Source organism: Nicotiana sylvestris, chromosome 9 (genome assembly GCF_000393655.2).
Source record: "Nicotiana sylvestris chromosome 9, ASM39365v2, whole genome shotgun sequence".
In the NCBI taxonomy this organism is placed as follows: domain Eukaryota; kingdom Viridiplantae; phylum Streptophyta; class Magnoliopsida; order Solanales; family Solanaceae; genus Nicotiana; species Nicotiana sylvestris.
Window position 1 is genome coordinate 192,908,027 of NC_091065.1, and position 17,612 is coordinate 192,925,638.

At 38.2% G+C, this 17,612-nt stretch overlaps 3 protein-coding genes across 3 annotated transcripts; 2 read left to right on the forward strand and 1 right to left on the reverse strand.

Annotated features, from left to right (window-relative positions):
* On the forward strand, positions 1-3,291 carry LOC104239352 (4-coumarate--CoA ligase-like 9). The gene is made up of 6 exons (XM_009793972.2): positions 1-1,060; positions 1,968-2,157; positions 2,262-2,407; positions 2,497-2,564; positions 2,745-2,847; positions 3,075-3,291. Exons 1-6 carry the CDS (start codon positions 56-58, stop codon positions 3,192-3,194), a joined length of 1,632 nt encoding a protein of 543 aa, XP_009792274.1. The 5' UTR covers positions 1-55; the 3' UTR covers positions 3,195-3,291.
* Positions 3,292-3,389: 98 nt separating this feature from the next.
* LOC104239351 (COP9 signalosome complex subunit 3) lies at positions 3,390-9,777 on the reverse strand. Its single transcript, XM_009793971.2, has 11 exons — positions 9,465-9,777; positions 8,111-8,226; positions 7,770-8,016; positions 7,334-7,391; positions 7,082-7,171; positions 6,184-6,249; positions 5,795-5,884; positions 5,533-5,691; positions 5,323-5,444; positions 3,818-3,890; positions 3,390-3,685 (listed from the first exon to the last, which is right to left on the reverse strand). Exons 1-11 carry the CDS (start codon positions 9,659-9,661, stop codon positions 3,617-3,619), a joined length of 1,287 nt encoding a protein of 428 aa, XP_009792273.1. The 5' UTR covers positions 9,662-9,777; the 3' UTR covers positions 3,390-3,616.
* A 1,503-nt stretch (positions 9,778-11,280) lies between these two features.
* Positions 11,281-11,622, forward strand: LOC138878772 (uncharacterized). The gene has a single exon (XM_070158467.1). The coding sequence runs from the start codon at positions 11,281-11,283 to the stop codon at positions 11,620-11,622; it is 342 nt and encodes a 113-aa protein (XP_070014568.1).
* Positions 11,623-17,612: the final 5,990 nt, after the last annotated feature.

Sequence of the window (17,612 nt, forward strand, 5' to 3'; positions counted from 1 at the left end):
TTCGGATAAACCTTGCGCCCCCTAAATCCGCCCATGGCCGCAACTACTTCCTCACATGGATACTACAAATTCATCCTCCTCCTCCGACCCAAACAGCGGATTCTGTTCAATAACCAAAACTTTCCACAGTCTCCGGCCACCTCTCTTACTTCCTCCAGAAGCTTCTCCTCTTTCCGCTGCTTCTTACGCACTCTCTCTCCAACAATGCCCCGATTCCACCGCCGCCGCCTTCATCGAATCCGCCACCGGCCGCCGCTTAACCTTCTCCGAATTTCGTACACGTGTCATTTCCCTAGCTTCCTCCCTTCAACACACATTCCGCTTCTCCAAAAACGATGTCGCATTTATCCTTTCACCGAATGCAACTCACGTTCCGGTTCTCTACTTTGCACTACTCTCCCTCGGCGTTATAGTCTCTCCCGCTAATCCTATGAGTACGGAATCCGAGCTGTTTAAACAAATTAAGTTAACGAATCCTGTAATCGCTTTTGCTACGTCGAGGAACTTCCAGAAGCTTCCTAAGTTGAAACACGGAACAGTTCTTATTGACTTACCGGAGTTTGAATCGATGATGACGAATACGGAGTTGAAATTCGAGCCTGTGGAAGTGAATCAATCGGATTTGGCGGCGATTATGTATTCGTCGGGGACTACAGGGGAGGTAAAAGGAGTGAAGTTGAGTCATCGGAATTTTATTGCAATTATTGCTAATTTTTATGCTCAGAGACAAGAGCGGACGTCGCCGGTGCCGGTGATGTTGTATACGGTACCGTTGTTTCATGTGTTCGGTTTACACTATGCGTTGAAATCGGTAGCGTTGAGTGAGACTGTAGTTGTGATGGAGAGATTTGATTTGAGGAAAATGTTGAACGCGGTGGAGGAGTTTAAGGTGACGCAATTGGTGGTGGCTCCGCCGGTTGTTGTGGCAATGGCTAAAGGAAGTGTTACCAGTGGCTATGATTTGAGTTCGTTGGTAGCGGTTGGTAGTGGAGGTGCTCCGCTTGGCAAAGATGTGATCCAAGCATTTTCATACAAGTTTCCAAATACAATATTATTTCAAGTAAGTAAAGTACCTTCATATCTAGTGGCGGAGCCAAGACTTTTACTAAGGGATTCAATATCGCTATGTATACATAAAATTTTGACATTACGTGTATAATGTAATTTTACTATGAAAGGGGCACCCTTGACTCTGCCCTGGTTCATGTCCGTGTAAGAATATGGGTGAAATTCTTAGAAAACCTTACTTTGCTTCAAAGACAATGTTTTCAGTATTGGAATGAGATGTGGCATCATGTAAAAAATGACCACATTTGGCCACATTAAGGATAAAATGAGAGGTTGCTCGAGATGACTTAATCATATCTAGTGTTGGCCTCCAAATACATCCGTCAATGGCTGTGAAATCATAGTCAATGTAGGGAGCTAAAAAGGGAGACTATGTGGACCAAAAATCATATGAAAGTAAATTATCCCGAAAACTCTTGAAATTCCTGCAAACCTAGTGAGGAATAGGAAGACGGAAAGAAAAAATCTATATAGGTGATACCAATTACTTAGGATTGTTTGTTAGATATGTTTGTACGTGTACGATAGGTCATACGTCTTCTAGGAGCCTTTGGTCCTATCAGAAATATAGTACTGAAAATATAAAGAACTCCTAGTACTTTATTTTTATTTGTATAATATTGATATGAGACGAGTCTAAATTAAGTGACATAATCCATAAAGATTTGTATAGCCGAACCAAGCCTGCTTGGGATTAAGAAGGCGCAGTTGTTAGTACTGTTTATTGAAATGAAATGACATCGACAGCGCAATGTTATACTATAATTCATATTGTCACACCTTGATTAGTGTAGCACTGGGGCTTATTTGATATTTAACTGATTGGTGTAAGACCAAATTCTCGATAAGCTAAGGAATTGCTTTTTAACATGTAACTGAACTTTGAGTCTTGATTTGAGGGTTATGGACTAACTGAGACAAGCGGGGCAGCATTTCGAGCTGCGACTACAGAAGAAATGCTTCGTGGGGATTCAGTGGGAAGGCTAATAGCAAATACTGAAGCAAAAATTGTAGATCCAGAAACTGGCATTGCTCTGCCTCCCGGTGAACAAGGAGAGCTCTGGATTAAAGGTCCAACCATTATGCAAGGTACCTTCAATTACAGGACTACTCAGACTAGTTTGAAATTGAGACAGCATTCCTTGTTAGCTATCTGCTAAGCGATCAAATGATATTGTGATACTTTTTTGTAGGTTATGTGGGTGATCCGAAGACAACTTCTGAAACTCTGGTGCCGGGTGGATGGTTGAGGACTGGTGATCTTTGTTATATTGACCATCATGGTTACCTTTTTGTTGTAGATAGGCTGAAGGAGCTAATCAAATATAAAGGATACCAGGTTCCGTTGCTAGCTTCCCTTGTAGTAACATTTAGCTTCTCAGGCATTTTACAATGGAAATGCCTGCTTATTCATGCTTGATTGTTCAGGTTGCTCCTGCTGAACTTGAACAACTTCTTCTGTCTCACCCAGATATAGTAGATGCTGCTGTGATACCGTAAGATTTTGCTTTTTTGTTTTCTTGTAACTTGCCTTGTATTTACTCGCAATCATCTGATGCAAGTAAACTAAAGCTATGAAATAAAAAAAAGGCCCGCCATTTGAAAAGATTATAACTTGAATGTTGAGAAAATGTTAGAAGTGGAATGCTGATGAATTTTATACACAAAATTGACAGATACCCTGATGAAGAAGCTGGTCAAGTGCCCATGGCATTTGTTGTGAGACGTACCCAAAGCTCTCCAGACAAAGAACAAGTGATTGATTTTATTTCAAAACAGGTGCTTTCTTTAACTATTTGATTTTAAGTAGACTACCATTTTCGCTCAAAAATCCCATATTATGCTGTGAATCGCCAAGTTCAATTCACTTGAAATATCATATATCTCACATATGAAAGTGAAACACATGGGATAAAGGCCCATGACCTTTGATCCTTGAACCAATTCCGAAGTGTTTAGTGTGATTGTCCACAACTTGCTAATGTGACGTTAAATTTTTGTTGCAGGTTGCTCCATATAAGAAAATAAGGCGTGTAGCATTTATTAGCTCCATACCGAAGAATCCATCTGGGAAGATTTTGAGAAAAGAATTAAGAGGGATCCATATACCAGAATCTAAGTTGTAATGCAGGTTCTTTTAAGGCGTTTTGCCTGTACATTATTCCATTGCTGCACTGCAAAATTCTCCAATTCAAAGATGAATAATTTCATATGATTTCTCGACAGCACAGTTGGCAAACCACTGTGAATGATTTTAAGAGAATGTTAAGTAGTAATAAGGTTCTACGTTCAAGAAAGCAAAGGTTTTAACGAGCTCACTATGCTAGTCATCCACTTGAAAGGTGGTGAGAAAAATTCCTTATAAACCAGTGTAAAATGTCATGATCATATATGCCTTAACCCAACATTAGAAAACCAAAAACTAACTTTTTTCAAGACCTAAGCCAACTGGAGTCATTTGCGGAAATAATAGAACAAATTTTGCTTTCAATGAATAGCTCTACCATCGTTTGACATATTTACTCCCAAATCTCAAACTGTGCTTGTCTCATATGTTGAATCTCTGAGGAACACTATCAAGATCATCAAAATCATATCTTTGTCTCTCCCTGCCAACCTGTGCAAGCAAATAAACCAAAAGTTAGTAATTAGAACATAATAAATGTCACATTTCTTCCCTTTGAGGCAGGGAGATGAGAGAATTCAGAATTAAGCAATTGGTGGCAGAGGATATTTAAAAACTCTTCACCTTCGCTAGGTACATAGGATCACAAGACATAAGCTCATCCAATGAAGTCAGCTTTTTTGACAGCAACATTATTCTGCAATGTAACAAAAATAGACTTTATTGCAGCTTCTATATGTACTACTTTTTTTCCCTTCATGCACTTGCAAGAACTGAATGCAAGGATGTCACACACCGTATAGGGGTGGGGTGGATGAAGTGGAGGTTAGCGTCGGGAGTCTTGTGTGACAAGAAAGTGCCACCGTTACTAAAAGGTAAGTTTTATAGAGCAGTGGTTAGGCCTGCCATGTTGTATGGAACTGAATGTTGGCCGGTAAAGAACTCACACACCCAGAAGATGAAAGTAGCAGAGATGAGGATGTTGAGGTGGATGTGCGGGCATACAAGGATGGATAAGATTAGGAATGCAGATATTCGAGAGAAGGTGGGTGTGGCCCCCATGGAGGACAAGATGCGGGAAGTAAGACTCAGATGGTTCGGGCACATTCAGAGGAGGAGCACTGATGCACCGGTGAGGAGGTGTGAGCGACTGGCTGTAAGTGGGCACGCGGAGAGGTAGAGGGAGACCTAAGAAGTATTGGGGAGAGGTGATCAGACAGGACATGGCGCGACTTAGGATTACTGAGGACATGGCCCTTGATAGGGAATTATGGAGGTCGAGCATTAAGGTTGTAGGTTAGGGGAGAGTGTGAATATTTCTACAGCACAATAGAGGGAGACTATCTAGTTAGGAGTTAGACTAGGAATGTCATTGGTCGTCTATTGATGCAGGGCTTTACCTTCTAGTTGTACTATACCAGCCATCTATTTCGTATTTCGTATTTCGTATTCTGTATTTCATATTTCATATCTCTTATATATTGTTGTTATTTTTATTACGCATTTTTATGGTACTAATATATCATCTCCTATTGCTTTTTTGAGCCGAGGGTCTCCTGGAAACAGCCTCTCTACCCTTCGGGGTAGGGGTAAGGTCTGCGTACATATTACCCTCCCCAGACCCCACTTGTGTGATTATACTGGGTCGTTGTTGTTGTTGTTGCACTTGCAAGAACAAGTTATGTCAACAAGCATTTCATTTTGTTGGCAATGACAAATAGAATAATCAACAAAAATTTCATCCTTGGTTACAAAAACCCATCCTAAAGTTATTGAACTAGGGTTGAATAAAACTCCAAACATATTCGAAATTCATGCATCATTAGTATGGGGAAGAAAAAGTTTTAACACATACAAATTCATTAGGACTTTGGATTTAAATCCAAACAGTTGCTAAAGTCACCAGATTGGAAGCGAAAGAATGACATAACTAAGAGAAAAACCATGCACATACTTCTTATAGCATTAAAAGTGAATATTTTCATAATCACGTCAGAGAAAATTAAAGTTCTTAGAGACAACAAGGCTCTTTTTTTATAAGTAGACACAAATGGAATTATTAGGATAATTTTACCTAATCAGCTCCTTCATTAACTAAATTATAATCGCAACAATAATGAAAATCTGACCTCTTCATTGATGAATCAATGTGTTCGATCATTGCGCATGTTTTATACTGCTCAGGATCCTCCAGGAATCTAACCATACCATCCTTCTGATTTATAGTCGCATATATTTCACCATCTTCAATCTAAAACCACATGTGAATAATCATGTCAAGCGTCAATTATGAAGCAAAACCCAGGTGCAGTGGTAAAAGAACTGAAACCTCCACCTACCATTTGAAGCACGTGCATCTCTGCCTCTTTAGAGCTACTTAGTTGGACAGTGTTGGCAATATCTTGAAGGGAGAGAGTAAGGTATGTTTGAGTTAATCGTTGAATATTGCGCTTATACATAGAAGAGACTACTTGCTTCACTAATCCAAGATTATTGTCCTGAAAAAAGAGATTGAAATGTAAACCCCTTAGTGATGATAGAACTGTGCCACTTCGACCTTGAAAACAAAGAACTGTGCCACTTCGACCACAGAGAACTTACACTTTCAAACTTCTCCATGTTTGTTTGAACAAATGTTTCAAGCTCAGAGATTTTCCCAGTGCCATAACTATTTGCCAGCTCCAGGTAAGGCTGCTCAAAGAGGGAGTTCGTTAGTAATTTAGTATTCGGGCCTGATAAACCTTAACCCAAGAAGGCAGATAACAAGAAATGTTTGGCAATCATGTCCCAGTTCTATGCTACAAGCCTACAAGTACTGATTAAACATTAAGTAGCCCTAATCATAAGAAATTTATTATTGGAACCTATTCAACATTTCTAACATCAATAATTGCATCATCTTAAATCATACAAACTTAGCAGTCCCTCTTATATTTGGTATGAGCAAATCAAGCAACCTGAAATCACTCTTTGAACAGTAGGAACTTTACCTGAGAGGTGGTCTTCAAATTTCTTTGGGCCACCGATGAAGTGTACTTGGGAAAACTGACGGAGAACTGCCATTAGACGTTAAGCACATTAGCACAATTTAATCAGGATAACTAACACCAGGCAGGATGATAGGTTCAGAAACAAACTGTCAATCCTTTTTTAAGGGAGTGGGGAAGGTCACAACTCACAGCATTTAAAGTGAAATTTAGAATCCGGAAGCATCTTAACAAGGAAAATATAGCAAGATTAAATGCAAACAGAAACTTGTCAGCCAGTGTGATTTGCCACATTTATTCTTTGAAAGACTTCCTTTCTTCTTTGCAACAGTAACTCGACTATGTCACTACCAATTGTTTCTTTTACTCTGCACTGACCTAGCGCTATTTTGAAATAATAAAACTTATTACCCTATTTTGAAAGACTTCCTTTCTTCTATGAAAGATCGTTTATCTAATCTAATGATGAAGTGACATTTGGTTATTAAAATCAAGTCTTACAGCTCAATCATCTTTTATACTGATTGTTCTTGGTACAAAATCATATACACAAGAACAGACTCTTCAGTTTTCACACCCAATTCAATTGCCATGCTTTCCGTATAGCATGTCTTATATAGTCCCAAGCACATATAAAACAAAATATATGGTCCTTTAGCTCTATACAGAAAGTCACTCTGTGTGGTTCACAACTAGATAAAATAGACGGATAATATCTCATCCAGAAAATAAGAAATTTATTTGCAAATGCCTATACATGCATACACTACACTGAAAAGAGATCAAATAAACCTCGCAAGCTGCCTTCAAGAGGTACGCCACTCTTAGATATTAGCCATGTGTACGGGAATAAACTAATTTCACCAGTAAACAGTAAGTTGAAAATGGTGATAAAACATACCTGCCCAAGACGAATGAGGGAAACCAGAATGTACTTCTTGTAAGATTCAACCGCTATAGCACTTAAAGTGGACATAGGTGCTGTCACAACCTTAAAGCAATAGTAGTTAAATCAGAGCAACCTTACAGCTATAAATTACCTAAAGCAAATTAGGAATTGGGAAAATCATTCTAACAAAAATAAAGACACTTAATGAAAGATAGCATAGAAGGTTTAGTCATCAAATTATTATGATTTAAAACATTGACATACATTGTGTAGAAGTTCCAAAGCTTTGCCAAATTGCTTTTGTCCAACGCAAATCATCCCCCTGTTAAGTACCAAATATCATCAGACATAAGCACGATACGTGGTCGATGCACAATCCACAAGACTGAACGATTGGAAGCATTTAACTAGAGGATATTTAAATTACTCTTTGTGATTTATAAGTTTGGTGCATTGCAGCACACCACATGGTTCAACAAGGGGTTAGTTTTTCCTTTACGTAGTCAAAACATTAAAGACAGATGGCACAACAAATGCACATCAAGAACGGTAATTGAGAGTATCTTTATAAAACAATGGAGCAACACCACATAAAAAGAGCATGCTCTGTTAACGATTTGGGTAAGTGAACACAATAATATGTGAGAAGTGGCTGCAAGACCACCATAATAACAATAACCTCAATGCTGAGGAAACTGACCCGTAGTAACAATAAAGAAAGAAGTCCCTTGGCTGATCAACCTCAAATATGTCATCCTCTAGTATAGAAACACCAGTTTTATAGCACTTTGCTAATACACAAAGAAGAAGGAAATCGGGATGCAAAGCTGTCAGCTGCTCAGAAGAGACTTGTAGCTTGCGAACAGCAGTCAGCATAGGAGCCACACCACGAATTGGTGCTTCTAGCAATATAACTTGATCCTTAAACCATCTACAAATAAATATGACTGCAACCACAAATTGACAACATATCTTAATACAACTTGGACCGAAAACCTGAATATTCAGAAGGAAAAAAAAATCTGAAGTGAAGGCTCATACATTTTTCAGGTGCCAAATGTATTTGCTCGACAACACATGAATTGATAAATCTTGCAACAGAAACGAGTATTCCATTAGCTTCCTCCTTTGAAACTGGGCCAGACAAGATCGCCTTCCTGTTATAGCACAGAAGCGAGTTTTTAGTACACCCGGAAGTTGACATAACTAGTTCCATAAAAGTCAATAGCAAGTAAGAAACAATACGAGAGAGAGAGAGAGAGAGAGAGAGATTTAAACGAGACACACATGAGATTGCCTGCAATATAGCTAGATAATATGACCATTACACGATTTTTCCCTTATTTCTTACACAATTAACGCTATGATGGACTACGTAAATTTTAACCAAATAAAGTATCCACCTTGGTCATCATAAACTGTTTCACAGGGTACCTGCTACCTCCCGTTAGTATAGGCATCACGAAACTCTACAACTTAGGCAGATGGGAAGAAATCACCAAACACCCAGTATTTATGTCTTCCTTGGTATTTGAACCCTTGTCACCGAAGTTTGCACACTCCATAGATCACTAGGTTGCACCCTTGGGTGCTACCTTAGTCATCATAATTGTGCCACTTAATCATATTAATTTCAAGCCACCAGAAAGTGCACAATGTAGCTTGTAGCAAAAACAGGGAACAATATATGCATTGTCTAATATCTAGTAACAAAGTTAGCACGAAGGGTTTTCTACATCTACCACAAAACTCCATTTATAGCACTTCGTCGGCATGTGGATTACTCCAAGATTATCAATAACTTGTATTAAAAATCCCCCTTTTTTGGGTCAAATCCTCCTTGAGGCTGCGTTTGCACATTACACCATACCTCAAGGGCAGAGCTAGAGGGGCAGAAGGGGGTTTGCCTGAAAATTACGCTGCATCTATAAGGTCAACTTTTATATATATATATATATATATATATATATATATATATATATATATATATATATATATATATACATATTAAGGACTCAACGGAGTTAAGGTATGTTAAGGCTAAACCTTTAATGAAATGATGTGTGTTTGATAACGAGACATAAAGATAAGTTCATATATATATTAGTAGATGTTGAATCCCCTTGGCTTCTTGCCTTCTTCACGTGATAACTTTTTTTCTATTTTGAATCCTTTGTTGAAAATTCTGCCTCCGTCACTGCCGGACTCATATATTTATATCCAGAAAAACACTAACTTCTTCATAAGATTACTAACTTTTGCACTATTGCATCATTTTTTTTTATTCTCCAACCTCACATGAATATCACAAACCCTAAATTGGATCCGTAAGCATATGAAATAAAGAATAAATAACATGGGTACATGCAAAATAAATCCTTCAAAAGGAACTTACAAGAAATAGAGGTAGCCGAGGGAGTGAATAGAAGGGTCAAGTTCAGCGAGCGAAGAAACTACGCTAGTCGACTCGGAGTGAAGTAACTCTTCAGATTGTTTGAGAAGGTTGTGAAGATGATTAATGTCTGATAAATTTCCAGAAAGCCCTTGGATTTGAGCCACAAGAGATTCAACAGAATCCATGTTCAGATTCATCTCTTTCCTCTTCTTCTTCTTCTTCTTCTTCTTCTTCTCTGAATGAATCTCTGCTACAATGCAATTGATCAAAGGATTCAAGGTGCAATCCACTAATGCGGGGCTCGACCAGTTTTTGTAAAAGGCTTATGATTCCTTTAACACGTGTCTTCTTGGTATGACCGAACTCCGAAGGTTTTACAAATTTTCTTTTTGGTAAATAAAATATTAGAGAAATTAACTTTAAAATATAACGCTTTGGTGCACAAAACATTTAACTTTAAAATATAACGCTTTGGTGTACAAAATATACCGCATTAACGCAAGGTTTGAAGAAAGTTCACAACCCAAAAAACGTGATATAAATAATCTATTCTAATGCAAATACTAGTGATTACTTTCACGACTTTGAACTTGTGATCTATAGGTCACACGAAAAATTAACTTCAATTAGCCGGAAAAATTATATTATGTACAATTAATGATAATATATGTATATTGGATAAGCAATATAAATATTTTTGGTCGGGTTCTAATGTGTAACCTCACCAAGAAATTACGATAAAACACTATATAATATTAGAGAAACTATCAGCTATTCCCATTTATACGTAGCATATTATAAAAATTGGTCAATTCATTAAATATTACTAATGTTAGCCAACTAAATATTGTAGCAAAAAAAAGGTCAAATCTTTGTTTTTTTGAGTGGGTGTTATTAGAATAGATTGGGTACATCATAAGGAGTTTGAATCTCAGTTTTGGGATGATTTTGCGGAGTTTTGAGAAGGTTTGAATTGAAAATTCAAAGTAGAATATGAAACATGAAAAGAAATAATATATGTATCATTTGTGTATCACACATGTATCATATTTGTATCAAATGTGTATCACATGTATTTCCATGTATACTTGTATGTGTGTATCATATTTGTATCAAATGTATATCACATGTATATACATGTATGTGTAATACATACGTGATACATATTTGATACATGTGTCGCAAAAGAATTTTTTGAACTCTATTTTAACTACGAATTTTGATACCAAATCAGTCCAAATCACCTCCAATCTTACTCAAAATTTGTATATTGACTCATATATATGTTTTTAATGAATTTCAACCATACCCATTGAAAAAAGTCCTTTCTTGCTTAGATTTTTGGAATCTTGTATGTGTATATGTGTATATATATTTCATCATCTTGTTTGTTATCTCATCCATGAAATTTTCTTTCCGTCTTGCATCTAATGTTGTTTATCACGCTTAAAAATATGGAAGGAGATCTTTGTGTGTGATTCTTGGAGAGAAAGAATCTTATTTATTTGGGTTTTTAATTTTTATATGTGCTTGACTTGTTTTGGTAAGTCTATGATTATTGGCTAGAGATTGGTAAATTGAAACTTATTTGGGACATTTATGTAAGATGCATATCCAATTATACGCATATAGATATATTTAAAAACAAACACTTTCTATAAAAATATTAGTTTGAATAATTTTTTTCATTTTTATAAGGTGTTGAGTATTCATAGTTTTCAAAAATATTAGTTATATATAAAGAGGAAAAAGAGGCTTGTACGGGGTCAACCGAGGATCAAGTGGGGAGCCTTGACTAAGGATAATGCTCAGGCTGATGGCTATGGGAGCCTGGAGTAGCGGGGACGCTAGTGTTATGTGGACAGCGACGGCGGACTGTATAAGGGAGACGACGAGAGAGGTGTTAGGGGTCTTGAAGGGTTATTCTAGCGGGCGTCGAGGTGACTGGTGGTGGAATAACATGGTCCAAGGTAAAGTGAAAGAAAGGAAAGCGACGTACCTTAAGTTAGTGGAGAGCACCAATGAGGAGCAGATGAGAGCGAATAGAAAAAGATGTAAGAAAGCTAGGAAGGAGACAAAATTAGCGGTCACGGAAGCTAAGACTGCTGCGTTTAGTCGGTTGTATGAGGAATTGGGGGTCAAAGGTGGGGACAAGTAGTTATATCTGCTAGCCAAGGCGAGAGAGAGGAAAGCTCGTGACCTGGATCAAATGAGGTGCATCAAAGATGAGAAGGTAATGTATTGATGGAAGAAGCCCAAATTAAGCGAAGATGGCAGACTTACTTTTATAAACTTTGAATGAAGAGAGGGGGATAGAGACATCATGCTAGGGGAACTGGGGTACTCCGAGAGTCACCAGGACTTTAGGTAATGTAGGTGTATTAAGGTTGAGGAGGTCATGATAGCTATTAGTAAGATGATTTGGGGGAGAGGGACCGGACCAAACGAAATTCCGGAAGAATTTTGGAGGTATGTGGGTAGAGCAGACTTGGAGTGGTTGTCTGGGCTGTTTAATGTTATTTTCCGGACAAAGAGGATGCTAGGTGTAACGACTCGGCCTGTCGTTCTGAGAGTTATAGCCTCGATTCCCCTATTTCTATTTCTTTATGTGTTGTTCAGCTATGTTGAGTTGTATCGAGTTGGTAGGTTTGGGTTCGGAGTAGTTTTGAAGTGAAATGATCACTTAGTCTCTTAGTTAGAAAGCTAAGTTATAAAAATCAACCGGAAGTTGACTTATGAGTAAACGAATTCGGATTTGGATTTTTATGATTCGGTTAGCTTTGTTGGATAATTTTAGACTTAGAAGTGTGTTCGGAATGTAATTTGTAGGTCTGTGGTAGAATTAGGCTTGAACTGGCGAAAGTTGGAAGCTTAGAAGTTCTTAGGCTTGAATTCAAAGTTGATTATGTATTTTGGTGTTGTTTTGGGTGTTCTGGAGGTTCGACTAAGTTCGGTTAGTGATATATAACTTGTTGGAATTATTGATTGAGATCCTGAGGGCCTCGGGTGAGATTCGGATAGGTTTGGGTTGTGTTGCGCTCATTTTTCTTATGTTTCGACATTGTTTCTTCAAGCATAAATGATATCATATTGAAAAATGAGCTCTGATTTCTTTTTTTGATTAAAACATTAGATCTGTATCGTAATTATGGACCCGTATCAAAAAGAATCATCGTATTTGGATATCGTATGAGGATTTTATGGTCATTTTACTAAGAAATAGGTTGCCAGATTTTTCAGAGTAATTACAAAATTGCCACTGACAGCGTATTTAAAAATCTGCACTATTTGCAAATATTAAAACCTATATATCTCATTCATTATAAGGTCAAATTGAGTAATTCAAAAGCCTAACTTGACTAGAATTTTACAAGAAATCCATTGGAGGTATAAAATATGAGTTTCGGGATTGTTTGGCACAAGAAACACGGCAGAATAACTGTCAGAAAAATATATAAAACTAGGGTTTGTTCATTCGGTCATATTTTGATTTGGGGAGCTTGGATTTGGGCGATTTTGGAGGCGAGTTTTACCATATGGATTGGGGTAAGTGTTCTCTACTCGGTTTTGGTTATATTTCATGAATCTATCATCGTTTTTGGATTTTGATTGATGATTTCAAAATGAAATTGAGGGAGTTAGGGTTTGAGTTTTGGAGAGTTTTAAGTGAGGATTTGAGGAACCAAACGAAGTCCGATTTTGATGAATTTTATATGATTAGACTCGGGAGAGGACGAGGATTATTATTCTGTCATTTTTGACTCATTCTGAGACATGGGCCTGGGGGCCGGATTTTGGTCGATTTCAGATTTTTGGCATATTTTATAGTTTTTATTTTGGAATTCAATTCTTTAGCACATGGTGATGGTATTAGTCTAATTATGGTTATATTTAGAGTTTTTGGAGACCGAGTCCAGAGACGAGGGCATCCCAGAGTAGGATTTTACGTTGTTAAGGTAAGTAACAGTTTTAACTCAGGCTTTGAGGGTATAAACCCGGAGAATTTGATATCGTGCGACTGTTTGGAGGTGATACCCACGCTAGATGATGGGCGTGTGGGTGTATACCTCGAAGGATGGAGACTTGATCCGTCCCGTGAGGCCTCATGATCATCATCTGTGTTTATGTAGTTACTTGTTGTTGAACTTGTCTGCCTCTATGTTAGAGATCATGCTTTGGCTTTATTCATGCTCACATTATTTGTACTCAGTCATAGAAATTATTGTACATGTTTACCTCAGTTTTTATTATTTGTTAATATGTTGTGATACTTGATGTGAGTTGTGCCCCCTTATTTGTTAATGATGGTGAGGCTAGTGAGGTACATGATTGAGTAAGGCCTAGGGCCTGGTTGTGAGGATATTAATACCATAGTGTGTGAGTTGTCCGCGTAGCACGTGAGTTAACTGTGCGGGTCCAGGTATTAATAACATAGCGCGTGAGTTGTCCGTGTAGCACGTAAGTTGACTGTGCGGATCCAGGTATTGATATGGTAGCACGTGAGTTGTCCGTGCTTGGCGCTAGGGCTTTGGGAGCCCCCCGGAGTCTGTACACACCCCTAGTAAGCGCAGAGTGTTGAGTGTTTAGTGCTGAGTGCGAGTGATGGAGTGAGATTGCGGTGAGGTTGCATTTATTTTTGTTGTTGCTGCATTTACCTGTTAATTTCTTTGTGGCATTTGTTGGTTTTATAGAATTTACATGTTTATTCATGTGTTATTGTAAATTGTGAATATAAATAATTGGATTGTTTTGCTTGGCTCGTCACTACTGCTCAGTTCCTTAGTTATATCTGTTACTACTGAGTCGGTTGTACTCATACTACACCCCGCACTTTATGTGCAGATCCAGGTGAGTTAGAGCGCGGCGATCGTTGAGTTCCGGTCGGCTATCTTTGGAGACTGCAAGGTGGCTGCTAGCGTCCGCAGGATCTTGTTACTCTTCTTGTCATTTCTTCTTTTGGACAGTTAGACAGTTTATATATCTTAGTTTATAGTTGTAGACGCTCATGACTTAGTGACACCCCGATGTTTGGGACTCGTTTCCATATTTTATATTATTTATATTTAGAGTTGGTTTAGTTTATCAGGAATTAAATTATTAGAAATATTTTATTAAATTCTTATAATCAAATTAGCAGTAATATTTTTGGAATAGGCTTGCCTTGTAACACGATAAGCGCCATCATGACCATGGTAAGATTTTGGGTCGGGACAAGGTGATATCAGAGTCTAGGTTACATAGGTCTCACGAGTCATGAGCGGGTTTAGTAGAGTCTTGTGGATCGGTACGGAGACGTCTGTACTTATCTTCGAGAGGCTGCATAACCTTTAGGAAAATTTCACATTCTTGAATTCTTATCGTGCGATATTGATTCAGGTTGAAGTGTAACTCTTTGAATTCCTTCCACGCATTCGTAAGCGCATATGAGCGCTCAGTATCAGTTGTGCAACGACGACTTGTGATTCCCTGGATGAGGTGCAAAATGTGATTTATATGTGTTGATATTGGGCTAGTGTGGAGGACTTGAGGCCGGGTTTTGATTGTAGATTGAGCACTGAGGTGTTGATTGTGTGAGCGTGTGCTTGTGGACCTATATGTCCGGTAGTATCCCTATTAGTGGCTGGATGGATACGCGATGAGTATTATGTGACCGCGAGACGATTTCATATGATTTGAATGTGACAAGAATGTATTGCTGAAGGTTTCACCTATTTGAAACTCCAGGTATGTTTTTAGACTCGTTCGAGGACGAACGTTTGTTTAAGAGGGGAGGGTGTAACGACCCGGCCTGTCGTTTTGAAAGTTATAGCCTCGATTCCCCTATTTCTATTTCTTTATGTGTTGTTCAGCTGTGTTGAGTTGTATCGAGTTGGTAGGTTTGGATTCGGAGTAGTTTTGGAATGAAATGATCACTTAGTCTCTTAGTTAGAAAGCTAAGTTAGAAAAGTTAACCGGAAGTTGACTTATGAGTAAACGAATTCGGATTTGGATTTTTATGATTCGGTTAGCTTCGTTGGATGATTTTAGACTTAGAAGTGTGTTCGGAATGTAATTTGGAGGTCCATGTAGAATTAGGCTTGAATTGATGAAAGTTGGAAGCTTAGAAGTTCTTAGGCTTGAATTTGAGGTTGATTTGGTGTTTTGGTATTGTTTTGGGTGTGTTGGAGGTTCGACTAAGTTCGGGTAGTAATATATAACTTTTTGGAATTATTGATTGAGATCCTGAGGGCCTCGGGTGAGATTCGAATAGGTTTGGGTTATGTTGCGCTCGTTTTTCTTATGTTTCGACGTTGTTTCTTCAAGCATAATGATATCATATTGAACGAATGAGCTCCGATTTCTTTTTTGATTGAAGCATTAGATCTGTATCGCAATTACGGACTAGTAGCAAAAAGAATCATCAAATTTGGACATCGTATGAGGATTTTATGATCATTTTACTAAGAAATAGGTTGCTAGATTTTTCAGAGTAATTACAAAATTACCACTAATAATGTATTTAAAAATCTGCACTATTTGCAAATATTAAAACATACATATCTCATTCATTATAAGGTCAAATTGAGTGCTTCAAAAGCCTAACTTGACTATAATTTCATAATAAATCCATTGAAGGTATACAATACGAGTTTCGTGATTGTTTGGAACGAGGAACGAGGCAGAATAGCTGTCAAAAAATATATAAAACTAGGATTTGTTTATTCGGTCATATTTTGATTTGGGGAGCTCGAATATGGGCGATTTTGGAGGCGATTTTTACCATATGGATTGGGGTAAGTATTCTCTACACGGTTTTGGTTATATTTCATGAATCCATCATCATTTTTGGGATTTGATTGATGATTTCAAAGTGAAATTGAGGGAGTTAGGGTTTGAGTTTTGGAGAGTTTTAAGTGAGGATTTGAGGGACCAAACGGAGTCCGATTTTTTACGAATTTTATATGATTAGACTTGGGAGAGGACGAGGATTATTATTCTGCCATTTTTGACTGATTCTGAGACGTGGGCCTGGGGCCAGATTTTGGTAGATTTCGGATTTTTTGCATATTTTGTAGTTTTTATTGTGGAATTCAATTTTTTAGCACATGGTGATGGTATTAATCTAATTATGGTTAGATTCAGAGTTTTTGGAGACCGAGTCCAGAGACGAGGGCATCCCGGAGTAGGATTTTACGTTGTTAAGGTAAGTAACAGTTTTAACTCTGGCTTTGAGGGTATAAACCCTGAGAATTTGATATCGTGTGACTGTTTGGAGGTGATACCCATGCTAGGTAACGGGTGTGTGGGTGTATACCTCGAGGGATGGAGACTTGGTCCGTCCCATGAGGCCTCATGGCCATCATCTATGTTTACGTAGTTACTTGTTGTTGAACTTGTTTGCCTTCATGTTAGAGATCATGCTTAGGCTTTATTCATTCTCACATTATTTGTACTCAGTCATAGAAATTATTGTACAAGTTTACCTCAGTTTTTATTATTTGCTAATATATTGTGATACTTGATGTGGGCTGTGTCCCCTTATTTGTTAATGATGGTGAGTCCAGTGAGGTACATGATTGAGTAAGGTCGAGGGCCTAGTTGTGAGGATATTAATACCATAGCGCGTGAGTTATCCGCGTAGCACGTGAGTTAACCGTGCGGGTCCAGGTATTTACCATAGTGTGTGAGTTGTCCGCATAACACGTGAGTTGACCGTGCGGATCCAGGTATTGATATGGTAGCACGTGAGTTGTCCGTGCTTGGCGCTTGGGCTTTGGGTGCCCCTCCGGAGTCTGTACACATCCCTAGTGAGTGCAGAGTGTTGAGTGCTGAGTGCGAATGATGAGTGATGGAGTGACATTGCTATGAGGTTGCATTTATTTTTATTGTTGCTGCATTTACCTGTTAATTTCTTTGTGGCATTTGTTGGTTTTATGGAATTTACCTGTTTATTGTAAATTGTGAAAATAAATAATTGGACTATTTTGCTTAGCTCGTCACTACTGCTCAGTTCCTTAGTTATTTTTGTTACTACTGAGTCTGTTGTACTCATACTATACCCTGCACTTTATGTGCAGATCCAGATGAGTTAGAGCGCTGCGATCGTTGAGTTCTGGCCGGCTATCTTTGGAGACTACAAGGTGGCTGCTAGCATCCGCAGGATCTTGT